We start from the raw sequence: 21,541 nt of genomic DNA on the forward strand, positions 1-21,541 counted from the left end.
GCTTTGTGCCAGGTAACTTTTCTGTTCAGATAATGAACTGAAACAGCTCTCTTTTTTTTTGGCACCAGCAAGCTGTTAGATCTTCTTAGTTCCTACAGGGTAACTGGGTCCTCACTTTCACTTTTGACATCTCCATACAAGGAAATACCAATGTAGTACACAGAAAATGTAACTGTACTAGAACAGCCATGAGAGTCAAAGCCAGGCAACTCATTCAGGATGTTTTCCTTTTTCTTCTCTCATACGTGTGCTCTCTCCATCTTCTTTTGCATCTTGCCCATGTCCATACCATACAGCTTTATATAGAGCTCATGTCAAATTTGATGTGCACGTTTGGTGCTGTAATGAATGCAAGTGTTGTTGAAAGGACATTTAAATATGCTGAAAATTGTTTCAGTTCTTTAAGAGGGTGGCTGAGGAGAGGTGCAGCAGCATGACTATTTTTCACTTTGGCAAGTAGGCAAAGGGTGTGGCTGCACAAGGCAGGATTGCAGCTGGAAAGACAGACCTGCTCCCCTTCAGTGTGCCCCAAACCACCGCTTCTGCCGCAACTCTGCGCCAGCTCCAGCACTCAGACCCCTTCCAAACCCTGAGTGAGATTAACCCAGGAAACAAAATTTTAAGGAAACAAAATGGGACTGGTGGGGAGAATTAGTTTTCTTTTAATTGAATGATCTGAACTGGCTCATAGAAAGGTCTGTTGAGTCCCATATTAAGCATAGAGGATAGCATCCTGCAGCCCAGAGCACAAGTGGAAATCCCAAGCAGCAAGGGGCTATGCTCTCCTCAGCCACTGGTGAAATAACAAAGTTTTTCAGCTTAATAGCAAACAGTTATGTTTTCCTCAAGCTCTTCCATTACTACCAGCTTCCCCCTGCAGCTCCCTAACGGTGATCACTATTAAGTGATTACTAATCACTTAATCACTTGGAATCTCTTTATTAAAATAAAGAGATTGCAAGCAATTCCTTTAAAACAGTAGTCATCTGTGAACTTTAGAAAGTTCACATATTTGACGCCATGACAGCGAAGCCTAGTACAAAAAAACCCACCAAATGCAAAGCTACCCAGTACTAACATACAAAGTCTGACTGCCCAAAACAGAAGTTTAGACAAACATTACAGTTACAAAGACAAATATGGGAATTAAAAAAATCAGACTTAAGCTTGTCCATTCAATCCAATGTAGTCCCTTGTGTGGAAGTACTGGGAAAATCTACATGACCACATTTATTTTTCAACAAGACCTCTGACTCATCCAGCACATTGAAGAGACATTGTTCAATGAACAGAATATTGAATAGGTTTGTGTTTTGTTTTTTAATTCTTCTGCCAAGATAGAAAAGGCTTCAGAATGCAAGAGCACATGAACAGGAAGGTCATGGTTGGGGGTACAGATGGGGGGTACTTGTGAAGGAGTTACTAGGCTGGCGCCATGTGTTCAAACTTTTTCATCCTAAAATAGAAAATCTGTATTTGTTTATACTCAAAATGGTCTCATTCAGATATGTTATGGTACGAAAAGCCACCTGATCCTAAACTCAGATTTAGTCTGAGTGTGGATTTATTTCAAGTCCCACCAAGGTCCCCAGCAGCACCTCTCATTTGTGTCCAGAACCCATTGCAGCAGCAACAACCTGGTGAATGCTTGCAACTGGATGCAGTACAGAAAGCAGGACCACATGAGAATTTAAAAAAAAAAAAAAAAGAGACGGTACCACAGAAGTTGGTATCTTCAAAGGTAACACCTGGATCCGGTTTCATCTTGTAAAACCTGTATTAAAATAGTTTCCAGGTATGTGCAGAATAAAGCTATCTACTGATAAGTTGATTTTTACTCAATCTCTTGCACTTAAATTTAAGAGATAGGAACATAAAAGTTTCCACATGGAAAACTCATTAGCAGTGAAATTGTCCTAGTTCAAAGCAATAGATTTTAACATTTGCCTCCAAAAGCCTTGGTAAACTTAAGGCACCACTGACATTATCCTTCCAAATGCTGTGTTGTAGGAGTATTTTTTTCAGCCAATTACAAAGTTATGTTTAACAGTAGCACTTTAAACTACTTAATGTCTAGACCCACTTTAGCAAGTGTAAGTTTCAGAACAAAGATAAAAATGTCAGATGATGATGCTAAATGGCTGCCTGCCTTTTCCTTCAACTTCAGTTAAAGCAAACAGGCTCCCAGGCAACGTAAGAGCTCATGGATGGGGATCACAGAAGAAGGGGGGACGAAGAGCAGCACAAGGGAGAGGGCAATGTAACACTGACATCTGCTCTGTTTCATGTCGCAATGCTTGCTCCATCTAAGCTTACTCAGTAGGCTATCTGAACTCCATTTCCAGCACAGAAATTTGCTTATTTACAAAAAAAAAAAAAAAAAAAAAAATCTATTTTGCAGAAGTGCTTATCAAAAGGATTTTGGTTTTTTATTTCTTAAGTAACCAGTAAAGTCTGAATACTGCATTTTCAGGAAAGCATTACAAAGCTACGCCATTAAGATTTACTTTTTATCATCACCAGAAAGGACTGGGGCATAGCTGTATATCCATTCAAATGCCAAAAATGGCCTGTTCTGCCTGAAAGTTATGAATCTGTAGTTATTTTTCCCCAAATATAACAGTCACTACATAATACATAGTTATGATTCAACTCCACCTCTTATGATGGTGACTATTTCAATTACCACCAAGATGTTAAAAGATTTGAGATAAATGAAATGCACTAGCATTTTTAAATTGACACCCCAAATCCTGTTTAAATTGTTTGAACAATTGGTTTAAACATTTATGAGACAAAGCCGTTCCTGTTCACAACAGACAAATGCTTCAGGGCTCTACGTTTTTTTTAGACTGGAATAAAGAAGTCCCTACATTGCTAGTACAAAAAATACAGATACTCTTAGAGTTAAGGATTTCAAATAGCTACAATTAGTCCCTTCATTTTGACTGATGATCAGAAGACACTTTAATGGCCTTACTGCATTTTATAAACAGCTGTGGAATTTTAAATCAATTAAATTCCTGTTAATCTAATATGTACAAGCTGCTGATGTAACCTGTACAAACACTAAGTTTCACTTGCCTTCCCCATTCATCTAACTCAACTAGGTTTCTCAAGTTCCCCAGTCTTCTCTCTCCAGTCTTGATTAAGACGAGGAAAAAAACTCCACCAGAGCTACTATCCACTTATCTACCATGACTTTTATTAATTCATGAGAGCATTTTGCTTTTTACTCCTGGAAAAATTAGACCCTCCAGAGGTCTGGCAAGAAAGCTGTAAAAACCTATGTCCTAGGTTCCCATCAACTTCCCCATTATCCATTAGTTTGACAAATTTAAATAAATCTGGGAAATAGCCCAACACAATCTTCTCGTAGAAAAGGTTAGGCAGTATTATCACAGCCTGTTTTAATCTTAACCATTATTTGACCTAGTTTCTACGTAACCGTTACTATATTCTCTAAGACAGGATCCGGAAATCTTAGGTAATAAGCTTCTATTATAAAGTGACAGGTAGCTCTTCAGTCCTCAAAAAAACTACACATCATTATTCTTTGGATTATTCCCATAGAAAACCTCCCAAACTATCTCACAGCATTCTCCTTAAATTTTTAAGTGGCAGAAAGGTAACAAATAATAAATGGCTAATATGCCATCTTGGAATATATTGACATTACTGTAAGTAATACAGCCAAGATTGCAGGAATTCAGCTCTTCCATTAGAGCTCCAGCCTCTCAGAGCCTGAGCTGCAACTAGCTCACTTAGACACCAGCTTTATTCCTTTCATTTACATTTTTTACTCCTGAAAAACGTTTAGTGCAATCTTTATACTACTACACATATGTATTTGGACAAGATTTCCCTATTGGAAATGCAACTCCTTTCCCAAGAAAATTATCTTGGTATACCATTATTAACAGCTCAATTTTTCAGCTGAAATTCTGCTATTTTAAACTTTCCAATATCCCCGACCTGCAAAGCTTTTCTGATTTTTGTATGTATTTTCTTAGTATGTGCCTTGGTCTGTATGAAAACAACTGAATCCCAATAATCGTATATTCTCTACAGTTTTGTGGCTAAATCCTCCTGTGCTTCAGAGGTGAGATGCTCCCTTTTTAGCTTCTCTCAGGAACAAAGGTGTCATAGTTTTCCATAATTATCTTGTCAATTTTTTCAGCGTATGTAACTTAGCCCATAAACCATGGGTTTAAAACACTCAAAAACTGACACGAGTGGATAATAATTTCAAAGCCTCATGTATTTCTATTAGATACTCAAGTGTTCTTTCAACAGCTAAACTGATTTACTCATAAACTTAGAAAGTAATTTTAGTACTGAAATTATGAAAGATATTTAAAGAGTTTAGCATTCTAAAGCTTTTACAGTTGCTAAGGTTCCTTCCCCCTGATATTCTAGAAAGCAGCATTATTTTAACCTTCCTCCCAGAAGAAGAGAGAGTGAAAACAAGAAATTCTGACTACTCATGTCAGCCATCAGCAACATCCCTGAAAAACTCTACAAGTCATTGCAGCTAGGAAAGAAAAAAAAAAGTAATTTCAAAGTCAATGCTCTGCATGCAGATTTTCCTTAAGGTCCTGTTGTTACTTTCTTTGTTGTAAGAATAAATTCACTACAAAAGCTACCAGTGAAGTCCCTGAAGAAGCTGGAAATGAGTAAAGTTATTAACACGGCATCAAGATCCAGTGAAATCTACTGGAAACACCCAAAAAAGGTTAAAGACATCAACATGACATTCTTCTGTCAAGTGACAGTTTTTATATTTATTTCTATTTTTAGGCCTCACTTTCAACAGCCCTCAGTCATTAAAGCACCTGCTGCTCAGAACCTCCTCTAATAAATTCACATTTATTCAAGAATCTCCAAGAAGTGCCCTGTGAAAGCCCTGACATCAGAAACTTCCTCGAAAAACCTAAAAGAGCTGAGGTGAGCCAACATTTGTTAATTAGCACCTAAGAAAGGTTAGGAACTAATAAGGGCTTGCATCAGCATCCTTTGTGAACATACATAGATGTTCTCCTGGTAGAAGCACCACTGGTTCTCCAAGTGAATGTGTAAATGGCAACGTCCTGAGGTCTTCACATGCTGTTTTCCTGGCTGTGTGTAAAGCAGTAACCATCCAGTGCAAAGGGTTTCCTTGTGTCCCAGTCTCCCAGCTTCCTGGTAGCAGAGGAGTGCACTTGGCAAAAAGCTGCCACTTTCTACAGCACAAAAAGCATCACCGAGGCCCATCTGGGAACATACCCCTGCACACTCTCAAAGTCCTTTCCCGCCCAAGATTTTGCAAGCATTTAGTGTAAGACCACAAGCATTTTTCAGAAAGAAAAAGAAAGCCTATTTGGAACTGATCCTGGGAGGAGAAAAAGGTAGAATAAAAACTTCTCAGCTAACACTAGCAAAGAAAAGACAACTTCTTCTCCACTTGTCGTCTGTTTTAAGCCCATCTACAGCTGTCCTGTCATCTCGAGTCAGAAAGGAAGAGTATGCTGTTAGGTTTTCCTACATGCAGTAGAAAAAGAAAGTAGTAGACAAGAGTTAGAGCAAGTGCCAGACACCGGGCAAAAAGAATTTATGCTGAGCAAGTATTGACACACTGAAAAAAACATAATTACTATTTGGAAAGTAACCAGGAAGATGAGGGTGGTGAAACCCAGGAACAGGCTGCCCGGAGAGGTGGTAGATGCCCCATCCCTGGAAACATTCAAGGTCAGGCTGGACGGGGCTCTGAGCCACCTGATCTAGTTGAAGATGTCCCCGCTCATTGCAGGGGGGGTTGGTCTAGATGGCCTTTAAAGCTCTCTTCCAAGTCAAACCATTTTGTGATTCTATTCTATGATTCAGTTCAAGAAATAACTGGAATAACGGTGCCTCCTGGTTTTGTCAAAAAAACCCCAACACTTCAATTTCTTCAAACATTTTCTCTAGTAAACATATCAATAGAATTTATTTTTTTTTAAATGCTCATGCCAGTTAAGTGTAGACTGAACAAAGTAGCAATCCAATAAACAGTTTAAAAATACTTGGATATGCTTGGAATCAAATAAATCACTTATCCAGAAAAACAAGTCCAAAACCTGAAGATGAGTCTCAAAGGATTAACACCAATTCCTATAATGTTGGTAATTGGATTTCTTTTAAACATAAGTTTCCTTAGTCTTAAAATATAATCCACTGGCATTTACCATTAAACATCCAATGGCTTCATTCCTTTAAACGCATATTACTTCACTGCTATTAAAAATGTCTACAGATCCATAAGCCTGCAAAAGTTACTATTTTATCACCTGGTTTATCATCTGAAGGTAGTATGTCAACATGAACAGTTCTGGGTGGGGGGTGGGTGGGTGTGTGGGTGGGTGTGTCCCCGGTCACAATGTAGAAGTGTTGTGCGTACAGAAATATCTCTATTTAAAATAATCTGAACCACATTTTGCCAAAGATACTTCTACCAATTACGCACAACAACATTATTTTCCTGTGAACAGTAGCATTGTCCTCCTAGCACAAAACTAGGCAATGGTCTTTATACAGCATCAGTTAAGAATTTTACTGCAGTCATTCTACCAAATATGACATCCAGTGACAACAACTGCAAGATAAGTTCTCAAGTTTTGAAGTTCAGAGTTTCCCTTATAGAAGGGCATTGAGAACCTATTTCATATGACGAACACAATTTTGTTAACATCAATACTGCATGAGTCATCAATCTATCCAACAGTACCCTTCAGTCACCACAGGGAATTATCTCATATCAATTCATAATCTCTCTTTATTTTGCATTGTCAAAACATTGCTTAACACAGCAAGGCTACCTCTTGTTATGATTTAGCCAATGTCACTTTTATTTTATCAGTATCACTAGTTACGGGCTCAGTGAATAATAGCCAGTAATGAAAAAAACATTGGGAGACAGCAAGGAAAGAACGAATGGCTCACAGTATACCTGTCAGGTATGTCTCTTCTTAAGGCAAGTGTCTGTCCAAAGTTAGAAGACTGCTGTTAATCCCCCCTGCTTATCCAGAAGGGCGTATCCTCCTATCACACTTTTCACTGCAGCACATAACCATATTGCAAACATGACAGAGAAATGGCTGTTGAGCTTCATGCATTGGATCATGCTACAAGAGATAACCACCTACCCCATTTACAATCTTTGATCTTTATTATTGAAAAAATATCCATGTGCATTTAACATAAAATAACATTAAACATATGCATGAATGCCTGTGATTTAGTTTATTGGGCTTCTCAAACTGCACCAACACAGCAAGCATGACTGAAGCACTGCAGAGTACGGCTCAAAGTCAAGCTTAAAGTATCTATTGGTTCATTTCACTACTTACAAATATCCACTAAAGAAAGCTAAACCCACCAAAAAACTTGTGGGTTATCACTAATGCTAAAGACTTTGGACAGAGTTGGATAAAACCAAGAACAGGCTCTTTCCACAGTCAAGAAAAATCTTCCCATTTGTAGCACAATGGTGACCAAAATGGCCTAACCACAAAAGGAAACAACCCAAATAAATAGTAAAAGCAACCTTGATGCAAGAGCTTGCCAAATGGAAGATGCAGTGAAGTGCGATAGGGCATGGAAGACACATAACGATGACAGGAACAAGTCAGATATTAGCTATGCACAAGTTTTGTGTATTTAAGTTATTTTTTTCTCCTCCGGATACATGCCAGACAACATTGGTCCTGCCAGGGAAGAAGGATCAGCAATGTACATTTTTGTAAGTACCTACTCAGCCACTGAATTTGTCAAATCTTATTTATATAGCTTATATTTAAAAAATACAAGACTTCATTTATTTCTTACTACTATCTACCATTTACTGGTTTTCCCTAGCCATTCTGCTCTTCCTCCTCCATCATCTCAAACCAGCCTTTAAGCTACCTTCATCATCACAACTATCCTGCTATGATTTTGCAACACATAGACTTATCTCAAAGTTTAAGACACATACAACTTGCTCAGGCAAAAGTAATATATACAAGGATTTACACACAGCCATTTTATTCTTTAAAATGTTATTTATAATCTTTACAGTAGCATAAGATTAGAATATCAAGCCATAGCTACAAGCAAATACAAAATATGAGGGATGCCTACAAACAGAAGTTAACAACTTAAGACAGACAGATACTCTCACGAACTGGGAACTGTGCTGATGCCTCTACTACAATCCTGTCAGATTGTGGTTGATTATTCTATTTCCCAAGTAAGAATTCATACAGCTAGTCCCTAAGTAATTTTTTTTCTCACCTATCCTGGAAAAGTACAAGTAAAGCTCCCTCTATATCGTTCAGGACCTGGTAAGGTCTGTGGCCTGTTAGCCAAGCACATCTGAGAGGCACATTACTGACAGGGTTAGAAGTTATTCCATGTGGTTCTGGTTCCCTTTCTTTTCCTGCTAGAAAACTATGCAAAGTCTCTCTAGCTTAGTGTGTGCTGTGCCACAAGCTTCTATTATTAACAATAAGGTTAAAAAAAAATTCACTTTCACTGAAAAAGGAAAGGGCAATAACCACAGCGCTACCTTTTGTAGATCTTCATTCTGTGGTCTCTGGAGCAGCCCCTGCCTCCTGTAAACAGCTCTGCTACAAGTATTTTCAGCACCCAAAGTTTTTCTTTCAATTAGCAGAATCTAAACATTCTGAAGGACATGTGAAAAACACCTTTTGTTAGGAAGGGAAGATTGTCATTTGCTAATGGGCAGTCTCAGGCACCAATAAATTTATTAACTGATATCTTATGGAAACAAAACCAAACCAAATCAGAACAGTGTCAGTATCTGCTAAAACTCAAATTTGAAGAAAACTATGACTTTGCACTCATTTAAGCAACAGTGACTGATACATCTAATCCTGGCATCAGAAGTTTGAAAAATCTAGAAATAGAATTTGTTCTAACCACTAAGTTAATCAGAAGAACATTTCCTGTTTAAAAATAACCATTTCCTTAACACATTCCTTCACCTGTCACACAATCACATTGGTCAATTACTATAGTAATGCTTTTAAACAGACCAGTTTACTGCATTATTCAAGAAAAGTAACCCAAAACCTCAGAAATAAGGTGGGTGTAGCTGGAAAGGGAGCACAGGGACTAAGGCGCACAACACCTCTACTCCTGCGCTACTGCTCAAACTGACATGTCCAGCTACAGCTTTGGATTTGACCACCACAAAATACATTGTTTCTCCGTTTACCAAACTGCTGGAGGAAGACAAACTCACAACCAGCAAAAATATGACACACAAACCCACAACAGCCAAACTAACCCTTACCTCACTGGTGTCTTCTGGGTAAACGGTTAAGTGTAGCCCAAAAGCTAACTGAGACTATGCGAAGTCAAGCCAGGAGGAACTCCAGAGAGAGTTCTCAACGTGCAAGCTCACAGAGCAGCAACATGCTTGCACTAAAGCAAGGAAAAAAAAGACCTCTAGCTCCTGCTTAAGGAGTGACTCTGGGTTCATCAGTTTGACTGCGAAGAAGTTTCAAGGTCATGAATTTTGCTATGCATGTGTATAACCCAAAGGCAATAGAAACAAGGCAAAGAGCAAGAATGAGCAGTCCCAAGTACAGCCATTGTAATTCCCACAGCATGTACTACAACCTCAACTAGCAGGTTTACATAGTTTAAGCTTCTTAGTGATTATTACTTAGCAAATGAAAACTTAAAACAAAAAAATTAGAAAAAGATGCTCAAACTTAAATACTTGCTTTCTTCAAATACTGTTTCTGGAAAAAAAAAGAAGGGAAAAATCTTTACTGAGCTCCTATCTCTAGAAATAGTGAATATTCTTTGCAAACTGAAGTAATTCCCACCAAATACAAATTATTCACAAACATTTGAAATGAAAAACTTAAATATTTTTGTTAAACAACATGTCATTGTAACAAACATTTTCCCCCAGTGATCCCAAATGTCTTTTCCCAACCCTGCCTCCCAGCGCGCTTTAATGACATGACGTGTTTTCTTTGCAACAACAAATTCATGCATTTTTCTGATTTCTTATTCCTTATCATGTAAGTCAGAGATCTCATACTGTGGGACTTCTACAGAATTCAGGCTTCATACCAGGAAGCAAAATGATTTTGAAGGTAATAAAACATAGTAGCACATTGTTTTACTCCTCAGCTTCTTCTCCCTACTTTATTACAGCATGCAGATTGTCTCTACCAAAAAGAGGTCAGATCAAAGACCAAAGGTAAAAACCCTACGGTCATCACGGGACACACCATGACACAGTCAGCTGGAAATCTTCCTTGCCTTGTTACTCTGGGATCATAATTACAAAGCTCCAGGATGGCAGAGACCACCCTGGCACCGGGGACACTAACCAGAAGAGTGCAGTACAGCGTTGCTCATATGTAGCGCACACAGCTACAGCCATGGGATGGACCCACCAGCGCGTCCAGAGCAGGGAGGTCTGCTGGAAGGTAACATGTCAGCATGAACTCGCAAGACAGCCGAGAACCTAAAGCCTGGTGAAAGGGGAAAGTGGCTGCTTCCCCTGCCACTCCCCAAAATTGCACGTTCCCACCATGGACTTCGCATAGCAGCTGGTGCTTACCAGCATCTGTGAGCTGAATCTGCTCTGCACAAAAAACCTGCTCATCCATGGTCTCTATACCATTCACAGGACTTCTCTTTTCAGCCTCACGGTTGTACTTCCATCCTCCATAGTACATACAGCCTTTTTTTGCTGGCCGCCTCCTACCTATGTGCCTTGTTGCCATAGCAAAAAACAGAACCAAAACCCCCAGCCTTCCTCACCTCCAAAAAAGCTGCAGTTCCCAAACTGCCCTGCCAAAATCTCTTCGTGGCTGGATGGAGCTGAGGCCCTCGGGTTATATGCAAATCACCTACCATTACAGGTTTTCAGTTCTCCATATCAAACCCTATCTGATAAAATACTGAGTGGCTTGTATTTTCCCTGTATCTGATAAATTGCAGATCTGTGAGACACTAACATATGGATCTTGCACCATGATTTATGGGAATTTTTATATTTCAAGTTCTAGAAGGACAAAACTCTGCTATAACCAGCAAGGGCAATGTTTCATTCCAGGCTGGATCCAGGACAGCACTGAGGGAACAGCAGTACAGATACAGGCAGATGCTGAAAAAATTTATTTCATGTATGGATTCACGTTGCAGCTAGGGTGAAGTATTGGCACCCTCCTTCATCCTTCTCCCCTCAATGCAATCCAGTTCTGAGCCCATATGGGTATAACACTAAGACAATTCAAGTCACTAAATTGCTTTAAAAAAAAAAATTAAAATGTTAACTTTCTCTCATGTTAACTTGCTGCCACTGTACCACAGCATCAGGCAGGCACCAGATATAGCTCAAGATAAAAGCTTGGGGATGGGAATTCCCGTGTTGGACAATGGTTGCTTCTTTAGTTCAACTACCTGGTGAAATGGCACCCTACCCAGAGCCCAGGGACGGACAGAGGTCCCTTCCAGCTCCCTTCACAGCAGCAGAGGAGCAAGGCAAACACAAGATCTCCACTGTAAAAAATGAGACACTCTTGTGCGCAAGATGGGAAATGGAAAGGAGCTCCCACAGCGGCAGAGGGGTGCCCCCAAACTTCATCTGAAAACTGCTACACAAAGGCTAATAGGGCAGAGAGGGAAGCAGTAAAATCCCAGTGTGATACTCTTTTCCAGTGGGAAGGAGCTAGCTGAACTGATACAGCCCATATATACACATGCATGTGCACACCCTGCAAACTTCATCATCAGCCTGTTAAGTGTAATCCGCAGTTTCTGCAGTACCAAGGAATATTGTTTTAAGGATAAATAAGGGAATGTTACCCTCAAAACTTTCTTCTGAAGTAGTTGTTTACTCTGAAAGGCACTCTAGGGGAAAAAAAAAAAAGAACCAGAAATGAAAGAAACAAGAGAACTGGGAAAAAGGAAAAAAGAAAAAAACTCAAAAATTTGAGCCATAATGAAGTATAATAAAAAGCCAAAATAGAAGATGATTTGCATCTATCTTCATAATATTATGACATCAGCTATGAGTGTATTTTCAGTGTCCATAAATAGCAAATGCTAGAAGAAGCAGAAATTTGTCAGAACTTTCTTCCTGGCATTCAGGAGGAACACCGAGCAAAAAGGTTCTGCTAGTGAAGGGATGAGGCCCAACTAAATTCACCAGCTACAAGAAGTCTAGCCAAATTCTTAAAGACACATACACAGAGATAATAAAATAGAAATATCTTGATCTTTAAAAGGTAACAACATGACATGGAATATTAAGAGCTGCTTCCTTCTTTGCTATCTTACCAATAAGCTTGTCATAGACACCCACTACAAGACACAAGCTTCAACACAGGAGAACAACAACAAAAAAAATCCAAGGAGGTTTAAAAGAAAACAGGTTATTAAAAAGGAGTGAATTAAATGCATTTCTTAGGAGGCAAGCCAAACAATGCTGCATTTTTCAACAAGACTTCAGGGGAGGACATAGTTTTGCATCCAGTTGAGCACTGCTGGGGAAACAACAGTTGAGAAAGAACAAAGGTGGTAATAAAACAGTAAGAAGAAGGTAGAAGGATATGATGATGATTTGGAGGCTTTAATGATTCAGCCACACATTTCAATTTGGTCCCCTGAATTCTGCATTGCAGAACCGCTTTCTTCAACCTTAGCACAGGAAAACCATACACTCACATCTTACTGCAGATCTTCAAATTTGGGTCTGCAATCATCACTTCAGGAAAACTCAGGAGAATGCAACAAGTTTATGCTTCCTTGAGAGCTACAAACTTTGTGCCAAGAAACTGTCCCAATACTTTGACACTTATTCCAAGGTAAATACACAGGTTCTTTATAACCAAATGACTGTCATGTAATCAGAGAGACTGGAATATTTTGCCTCTGTTATTTGCACACAGGTATAGTAAAAAGATCTTTCTTCCAGTGACAGAAGCGGGTGGTACATCTGTAACTCAGCAGTATGAAATGTCATCAAGCTGGCATCTTGGGCATCCTGAATCTCTGTGTCATACTGTTCTGCAGTCCAAAAAATGCCCACAGCCCTTTGTCAATGAAATGACATTTCAGAAGAATAGTTTATTCCTTTAAAAAAAAACAACACACCAAACTACCACACAAAAACAAACAAACCAACCACCCCCAAACCCAACAGCATTTTAACTAGCAATTGGGGGGGGGAGGGAGGGGGGGGGGTTAATAATAATAAAAAAATCACTTTATGTTCTCCAGACTGGCAGAGCTTGATTTAGGTTTAGGGGGAAGGATAAGGAGGTAGAACACAGGACAGTGTTCAACATTAATTTTATAAAGGTCTATTTACTTCATAAATATGTGCATTTTTGTTTTTAAGGGAAGCTTACTTTTGCATGAGAACACCTGGAAGAAAATGTATTTCCTTTAGTGCTCTTGAAGTCCAGGTTGCCACCATACTCCTGTTCCTCACCGGGATTTAACCTTCCTTGCCAAAGCAACATACAAAAGAATAACAATGTTTAAAGGCCAGCCCTCTCCCACAGAACAGCTGAAGTTGGAAAGAACGCCTCAAGTTCAACTTAGTTCAACCCCCTGCTCCTGCAGGCTCAGCTAGAGCAGGCTGCCCAGGATTACATCTAAAAAAATCTTAAAAGAATTTCTGACAAATGTTACTCATGTCTTAGCTAGATAAACCCCAGCATTTTACAGTTACTATTGTTGCCATTCAGAACAGCAATGAATCAAGTTATCTCCCAGGTACACAGCCAGATGCCACTGAAGTCTTCAACCTCAATCTCCAACAACTACAGCCGACCATTCAGTGCAGAATTGGTTCTGGAAGAGACGGAGAGCATTTTACTCAAACACAAAGAATAGAATAATTTAAACACTGGTTAACTACAGCAGAAATCCAAAAGACAAAAAAAAAAAAAAAAAAGCCCCAACCACCTAACTGGTCGAGTCTGAAATTCTGCTTTGATTGGGAAGAAAGTTGATGACCTAGCACTCCCAGTTCTCCTGGCTGTGCATTTTCTGTTTCCTCAGCGTGATAAAGATAACAACACCACAGTCGATTTAGTCCTTTTTTTGTAAGCCCTGAAATGCATTGCCATTGCTCCTATACTGGAAGCCAGACATCAAAATAAGACTAGATGTCCTTACATCTTCTGCAGATTCTCACCGCTCACAGAACTGTTTTCATTAGAAGCAGCTAAAAAGTGTAAAGATGCTCTCAGCTAAGACAAGACACCTTGCTCATCCTTCCACGTTCCAGAAGGTAGAAAAAAAAACAGGGGGGGGGGGGGGAGCAGAATAACACTGATGGAAAAACATAGCTAAAAGAGTCTCAGTTGTCATCATTACAATTATACTAATGTGATAGGATAACTCTGAAACATTGGGAATGATCCCAATTACGACATCTAGCTCAGTTTAGAAAAATACCTCCTGCACATTCTAGACAGGACAGCTCAACCTCAACAGCCACTGTCAGCAACAGACCCAACCGCACCTTCATAGACCAGCACAAGCTTTACAACGCCATGTGGCAGACACACAGAACAGAGGAGGACAAAAATGTATAGGAAAAACAGCCGCTACCATCATAGTGCCAGTAGCCTGGCTCAACAGAAGTACTCCTACTTAGTCCAGTAGCAATGCCTCTCTCCTCCACCTCTCCTTTCTTCTGCCGCTCTACCAGCAAACCAGTTCACACTTAGGCAAAATTCAGTGCCTCAACAGTCTTCAAAACGCGCTGTGGCTGAACGGAGCATAATGGATGGAAGCAGCACACAGACCAGGTGCCAACCTACCAGCCACCTAGCTGGACTGTCTTGACCTCAACAGACATGTGGCCTTCAAATAAACTTCAGACCCATCCTGAAGCAGAGTAGGAAGATTCTGAACCCGCTTTTGGAAAGAAAACACCATTCTCAACCATACCAAGTAAGGATGCTATTTCGTTTTTACAGTTTAATAGCAACAGTATCATTAAAGTTGTCATAACCAGTAAGGGAAAAAAAATCTTCACTCCAACCATCACCTTATTAGACAAGTTAATTTGAGTTTTCTACCGTAATCAGAAAGTCTTACTTGGAAAAGTAGGGGGCTTTCAAAGCAATCTAGTTCTCAGCTGCTGCTGTTATAACAGAAAATTTAGTTGTAACCAGAACACAGCTTCAGAAAGCTGAAGTCATATGGTGTCTGTTCTTTAATGACCTGGACTAGCTGACCAGTCAGAGCAATGGGGTGAGACAGAGCAATGACAACCTGCTAGGCAGCTACTTCACAGCCAGCCTGTCAATGGCAGCAGGTGACTTTGCATCCACTGATGCCATCAGTGAAACGGAAAGGCTGGGACAGCAGCTCCATCCAGCAGTAACACCTTTTGCCCACGAAGCCACCAGCTTTTCACAGCAGGCAAGAAATCTGCTTGGACATAAACAAAAAGAAGGTTTTGGAACAAAGGCCTACCACTGTGAAGGCAGCAGCTTTAATCTCCTAGAAGATATCCTCCCAGATGGCTGTAACTGGAATTCCATATCACATTCCCCGTGTTCATTTCAAAGAGCAGCAAATTAAATCCTCCATCTGCTACAGGCGATGAAAAGCCCCTCTTTTCCTTAAAATAACTGAATCTTTCCCTAATCATAATCCCATAATACGTGCATTAAACAACATAAACCTAAGAATGACACGAATTGAGAATGTGCGTAGAGACCCACCAATGAAACACCGGACTCCCACAAGGCCAAGCCATTACAACTAGATTATCTGAATATTTCAGTAAGGTAATTTTAGCTACATCATTGTGCAGTTTTACAATCAAAATCTGTCAAAGCAAAACCAGTTTAAATAGAGGCATATTTTGATAAAAGGATTCAAATATGCTTATACCCATATAAGGCACACTTGACTTGGCTACCACTTGTTGGCTTCTATACAATACAGCATTAAAGCAGTGAGCATTCATGAAGATTACAATAGTACCTGACTTCCAGACAGGGCTGGCAGAAAGAGCTAGCCTTGCTCCATCAATTGATAGTCACCAACAACAAGCCCTCAAACCCTTCTTCAGATAACTTACATGACCAGAATTAAAGGATCCCTTGTGTACAGTAACCACGAAGCTTGCAATGGCAACCACTCCTTGCCACAAGACTGTTTTATAATAAATAAATAAATAAATAAAATAAATCAGAATCCTGCTTCCCTTCAAACATTGTGTGACTATTTCAGTCACAAACCAGACCTAAGGATATGAGCTAGCCTGAAGGACGTCAGCCAGTCGCCAAGACCTGTGCCGGGTGTTAACATGTGAGAACAAGCTTTGTAGACTTACTCAGTCCCCAGGGGCATTTGGCAAGCTCAAGGTACTATCACACAATTAACAGTTTCTGTTGGAGAGGCCCAGAAATTAAGCAACAAAGACGCTGCAGGTCAAGTTTCACAGACTACCATCCACTTACCAAGCATATGCCTTCCCAGTTCCAAAAGTCCTTCTCACTGACAGCCTCAGATTATATTTATTTCCAAGTATTAAAATGACAGCAGAAATGGTAAACAACTGCAATTTGCGGGTACACATTTTGAAAACATCTGTAACAGAAAACTACCCCTTTAAGACTAGAAAAAACTTAACACCCAAATACCATGCTTTATCCTGAGAATAAAAGGTTAAACTGTGTGTGCATGTCTCTTCCTAACCTGATTTCACGTACAGTATTTTAATACCACATCAATACTGCTAGTGTAACAAAAGCAATTAAGTTAAACTTTTCAGCTCTGACCACTACTTTTAGTTTTTATAAGAAAGGTGTTCTGCCAAAAAAAAGGATTCCATTATCAATTTATTTTTTCAAAAACCCAGCCAGACTGTTAGTGTGGGCCAATACTGGCTAGTATTTATTACAGAAAGTATTTGCTGGAGTATCACTGGAATACTTGCAGTAGCCAAAAATGTCAGACACTAAATACTTTTCATTTTTTTCAGGAAACCCTTCTTAGCTGACACCTTCTTTCACTCAGCTGTATGCATTAACTAACTGCAGTACCTCAAAAGATGCCAACCCCGCCCCCCAAACCATAACCCCAGACAAAGCTTCCTTGTCACACACACCAATTCTTCTTAAATGGGAAATAAATAATTGGGATCAAAATTATGTGAGAGCAAGCTTTCCGTCCAGGCAGATGCAAACATCTCATTGGGAAGCAGAGCAACCTGCACACCGAACTCTCCATCTAAACCGTCACACTTTCCACTAAAACTTAACCAGTCTCAGAAGAAACCTTGGAGCGATGCGTTTAAGAGATGGACAACACAACAAATAAACAGTGAAATCAAGTGATAATTGAGCCGGCAAACTACATAGCAATACATTTCTATCTCAGGACTAATTCTGTAGCCTGTTTGATAGAAGCTATCAAGAGCAGCATTTCCCATCTGGCAATCAGTGGGGTAATGGAACAGATTTGAACTAGAAAAAAGTATCTTCGGCCTTTTTACAGTAGGTAATCTCTGATAAGGGTTCCAGCTCAGTTCTGAAATAAGACTGACCTACAAATTCCCAGGAAACAGCAGAAAAACCAAATCCATATATTTAATATTTAAAGCCAATCAGAAATTCAGACCAAAAAAGAAAAGCATTGTAACATTCACACGCTGGTCAAACAGCCACCTGAAAGTCTGTAGACCCACTTTTTTCTTTCCTCAGCTTTTATGTAACATTTACTAAATGCAAATCATATGTTATGCATCCAAATGGTCCAGTCTCACCAGAACCACATAGCAAGAAGTACAAAAAATTTCCAAGAAAAGAAACAAGCATAGTCCTATGTTCTTCTAAGACCCTGAACTGCTAGCTGAGGGGACTACCACCATGAACAACTCTAGAAGACCAAGCCACACAAGCAAACACCAGTGGAATGGTCATCAGTGCTACACAGACACATAATACGGTTTTATCTTTGACTACTTCGACTCCTATGTATATTGTTCTTGGATCAGGAAGGAACAAGCAAGGCATCTTCTGGCATAGGTCACCTGGAAGAAGCAAAAAATGACCCAATTCCACATCCCCTAGGCTTAAGAGAGTAAAAGTGAAGCTGCTCAAATGGTGGAAGTGCAGTGCCTAGCACTCTTCAGAAACAGGTCTTTAAACGTCAAGGTTTATTTCTGCCAGAGGAAGGGTTTCATGACCTCTCAAGCTTTTCTCTCTTACCCAAAACATGCATCTCATTGCATATACCAGCAAATTTTAGCTACGTGCCATGGAATAAACTGTAGCAGAAAAACTGGGAAGGCTCTGAAAAAGATAAAAATGAGGAGCCTTTTGCACAAGAGAACAGTCAAAAGTTGTTTCAAGGCACAGCTTTCAAATAAAATGTGGTCTTCATGAATGCACAAATTATACAAGTAACATTTGTATCTAAATAAGACTTGCTCTTCAAAATTATCATGCCTTAATGAAAAGCAGTGTACAAGTATATTTAGATACATAAAAATACACACAAATATATGATATGTTATCATAAAAAACAGGTACGGGCTTTAAAAAAAGCACATTGATGTTTTTCCTACAAACTCTCTACTGCAGATTGATTTTTTTAAAAAAGGGGGTTTCTAACTTTAGTTCTCTTTCAGAAGACAGAAGGAAAAAAAAACCCAAAACATTTTACAGTAACTAATAAAAAAATAAAGTACTGGACTTTCACAGCATCACCTTCATGCTTTTACAGAAGATCTTGCCAGGCTGATTAGGGAACTCTGCATCTTTCCATTACATTAGAAGGCTGCAGCATCTTACAGTCTTAAGGTAAGAAAGCTTAAGTCTACAGATCAATGAGCTACAATTCAGCTTAGCTGCCAATCATAGTCTCAAAATTGTCCTTACCTCCCAAAAAGGTCGTGGCAGATCTCTCAGTTTTCACTAAAAGATTCACTAATTTTCTTCAGCAAGTAAGAAATCACAGTGTTGATATAACAAAGCAACACAGCAGCATTGTTCTAGGGTTTCTTTTTTACCCCCAACTATTATTTTTCTAGTACATGAAGAATACAAACAATTGTCAATCAAGAGATTAGGATCTTGTAAAAGTGGAAGGATCCATAACAGCGCACCAGAATTGTAGCAAGAGCTGGAGTTCCCTCCCCATCCAAAGCTCTTCTAAGTTGAACACTTTTATTTGGGATTTTGAGTTGTCTTTAGAAAGTAGTAATGTACTCTGACAGTGTTTATTTTTCTCTGCATCTAAATGCAAACGCTTTTTCCAACTTTCACTGTGACAACCTGGGACAGAACAAAGTAAGTTTTTAATCATCTCCCTGATTAATTTATAGGTGAAAATAATGTAATCAAAGGGAACATAGGTTATCCCTGCCCCAGCATAGCAAACATAACATTTCAATTAACAAAGTAGATATACAAAGTAGAAAGGAACTTGCTCTCAAGTTTCTTTTCTTTTCCTCCCTTCACACTTCCTCTCAGATTATGGCAACATCCTCCCAAGTATGACCTTCTCTAATTTACAGCATATTCAGCATAAGAAATCTCCCATTGAATCTCCCTGCAGTCCACCTGTTTTCACACACACACACGCCTTTGTTAAGGCAGAGGTCAGCTACAACATCCGTACACAAAGTGCAGAAGAGCACTGTACATCCAGTAAAAAGGCTGCTGAAAACTTGAGGAAGCCATTGTCAGCAGAGGCCTTCTGCTATGGGCTGGATTCTGCTCAAATAAAAAGAGGGAAGCAACCAACAATCTCTACAGGTATCAATTTATTTCCATTTTACATAGATTAAAATGCAAGTGTCTAATCCCAGATCACTATTCCTTCCTCTCCAAGTAAGCAAGTTCTGAATATTAATGACAGAGCGGCCCATTAAAAGCAGCACACACAAACACCAAGTGATGGCAGAACACGAGCACATAACGTATTACCAGATGTTGAAGAACTGCCTGCAAACACTTTCAAGTCATTCAGGCAAGGCAGAAAAGGAATTGCATCTAAGATCATAAACTAAGTCTTAAGAGTGGTCAAGAAGTTTGAGCTAACTATTGCTTTATCCAATCACTTACTTAATCCAACAGCTGTAGAGCAATACAAATTTCAGCATCGGATACACTGGACTAAGACAGTTTGCATTCACTTTAGGCATTTCACAGATTTAACAGACCCACATATAAAAATGATTCCAGTGGTTAAACAAACACACGGTCAGGACCTACACAAAAGAGGAGCCAACCCCAGGATATCCTGGCCGATCGGCAAGCGCCGGCAGGCACACACGTAAGAGCTGCTGTACCAAGTGTGGCCACAGTGCGAGAGCACACGGGTGCCAGCTGCACACTACTGCAGCTCACAAGTCACAGGAACTCCTCTTGCACAAGCAACAGTACGTGCTTCCTACTGCTCTGGCAGACATGCAGCGACAGGTTAAACTTGGACTACAAAGTTACTAATCCGATACTTTTCCCCTACCTCTGCACCAAAGGTTCCACACTGGAGGTGAGGACAGCCGATCTGTGAATCATTTCCTAAACCACAACACGTCAGCCAACATATTAAAGTGAAATAAAGCCACTTTTGCCCACCTGAACATACTGATCTGAAAACTGCAACATCTGAGGAGCAGACTGAATGCTTCTACCCCAGGACCACGGCACTAACAGCTTTTTAGCCCTTCTATTCCAAAGTGCAGCTTGACAACGTAGCTAGGGAAAGTGCAATGACTAACCGCTCCTTGGTTTCCTCCACCCCTTGCGCGCTCTCCCGCACCAAGGGTCTACACCTGCCTGTCTGCAGGGCGGACCACACCAGGGAACCAATATGCAAAAAACCCCACCCCAATCCTACCAAGAAAACAAGTGTCATTCCCACAGGGGTCACAGGACTGTTACCACCAAACACAAGCCTGGAGGTGGCAGGAAAGGAACCGTACCTTTTGGGGGTAGCCAACCAATAGATGGGCTTAAGTATATTGTCAAAGTGAATCTCAGCCTGGCACTGCATCTTTGCCACCTCTGGCCAAGGGCCCGTTAACCAGAGGAGTGGAGGGAATGTCACTTTATTCCTGCCTTGAAACTTGGCTTAGAGTAAGGAATAAAAACATTGGGAATCGTAGAGCGATCCGAAGCGAGAGGCTTAAGATTTCAGCTATAGCGAGAAATAGATATTAAAAATAAAATACTGGTGTTTTCAGAGCATCCAGCTGCATACTAACTGACCATGCTGGTGCCAGCTCGGATTGAACGGAAAACCACCGCATGGCCATTTCCAAACGCCTCTGAAAGGGCCTCTACCACCGCTTCCACCCAGGCGCCGGTGGCAGTGGACGCTGGGCGGCCAGAGCCGCCTCCCCCAGGGCGCTTCACCCGCCGCCGCCTGAGCCCGCAGCCCTGCCCACCACGGGGGTCCCGGGGAGAAGGGCCCAGGCCCTCACCGCCCCCCCGCTCCATCCCGGCTCCCCTCCGAGGCCCGGCGGCGGGAGAGGAGCCCCGGGCCCGCGGGCCCCGCCGGGGGACGA

General features: G+C 40.4%; 1 protein-coding gene across 1 annotated transcript in view; it reads right to left on the reverse strand.

Annotated features, from left to right (window-relative positions):
* Positions 1-21,473, reverse strand: part of DIP2A (DIP2 disco-interacting protein 2 homolog A (Drosophila)) — a 128,959-nt gene extending 107,486 nt beyond the window's left edge. The window contains exons 1-2 of the mRNA XM_010566988.1: positions 21,243-21,473; positions 20,753-20,814 (exon numbers count right to left, since the gene is read on the reverse strand). Coding sequence (XP_010565290.1) covers positions 20,753-20,814; positions 21,243-21,473 — 293 coding nt within the window. The remainder of the gene's footprint in view (positions 1-20,752; positions 20,815-21,242) is intronic.
* Between the last annotated feature and the right edge of the window lie 68 nt (positions 21,474-21,541).

This window comes from Haliaeetus leucocephalus, unplaced genomic scaffold, assembly GCF_000737465.1.
Source record: "Haliaeetus leucocephalus isolate CR32 unplaced genomic scaffold, Haliaeetus_leucocephalus-4.0 Scaffold223, whole genome shotgun sequence".
Taxonomy (NCBI): domain Eukaryota; kingdom Metazoa; phylum Chordata; class Aves; order Accipitriformes; family Accipitridae; genus Haliaeetus; species Haliaeetus leucocephalus.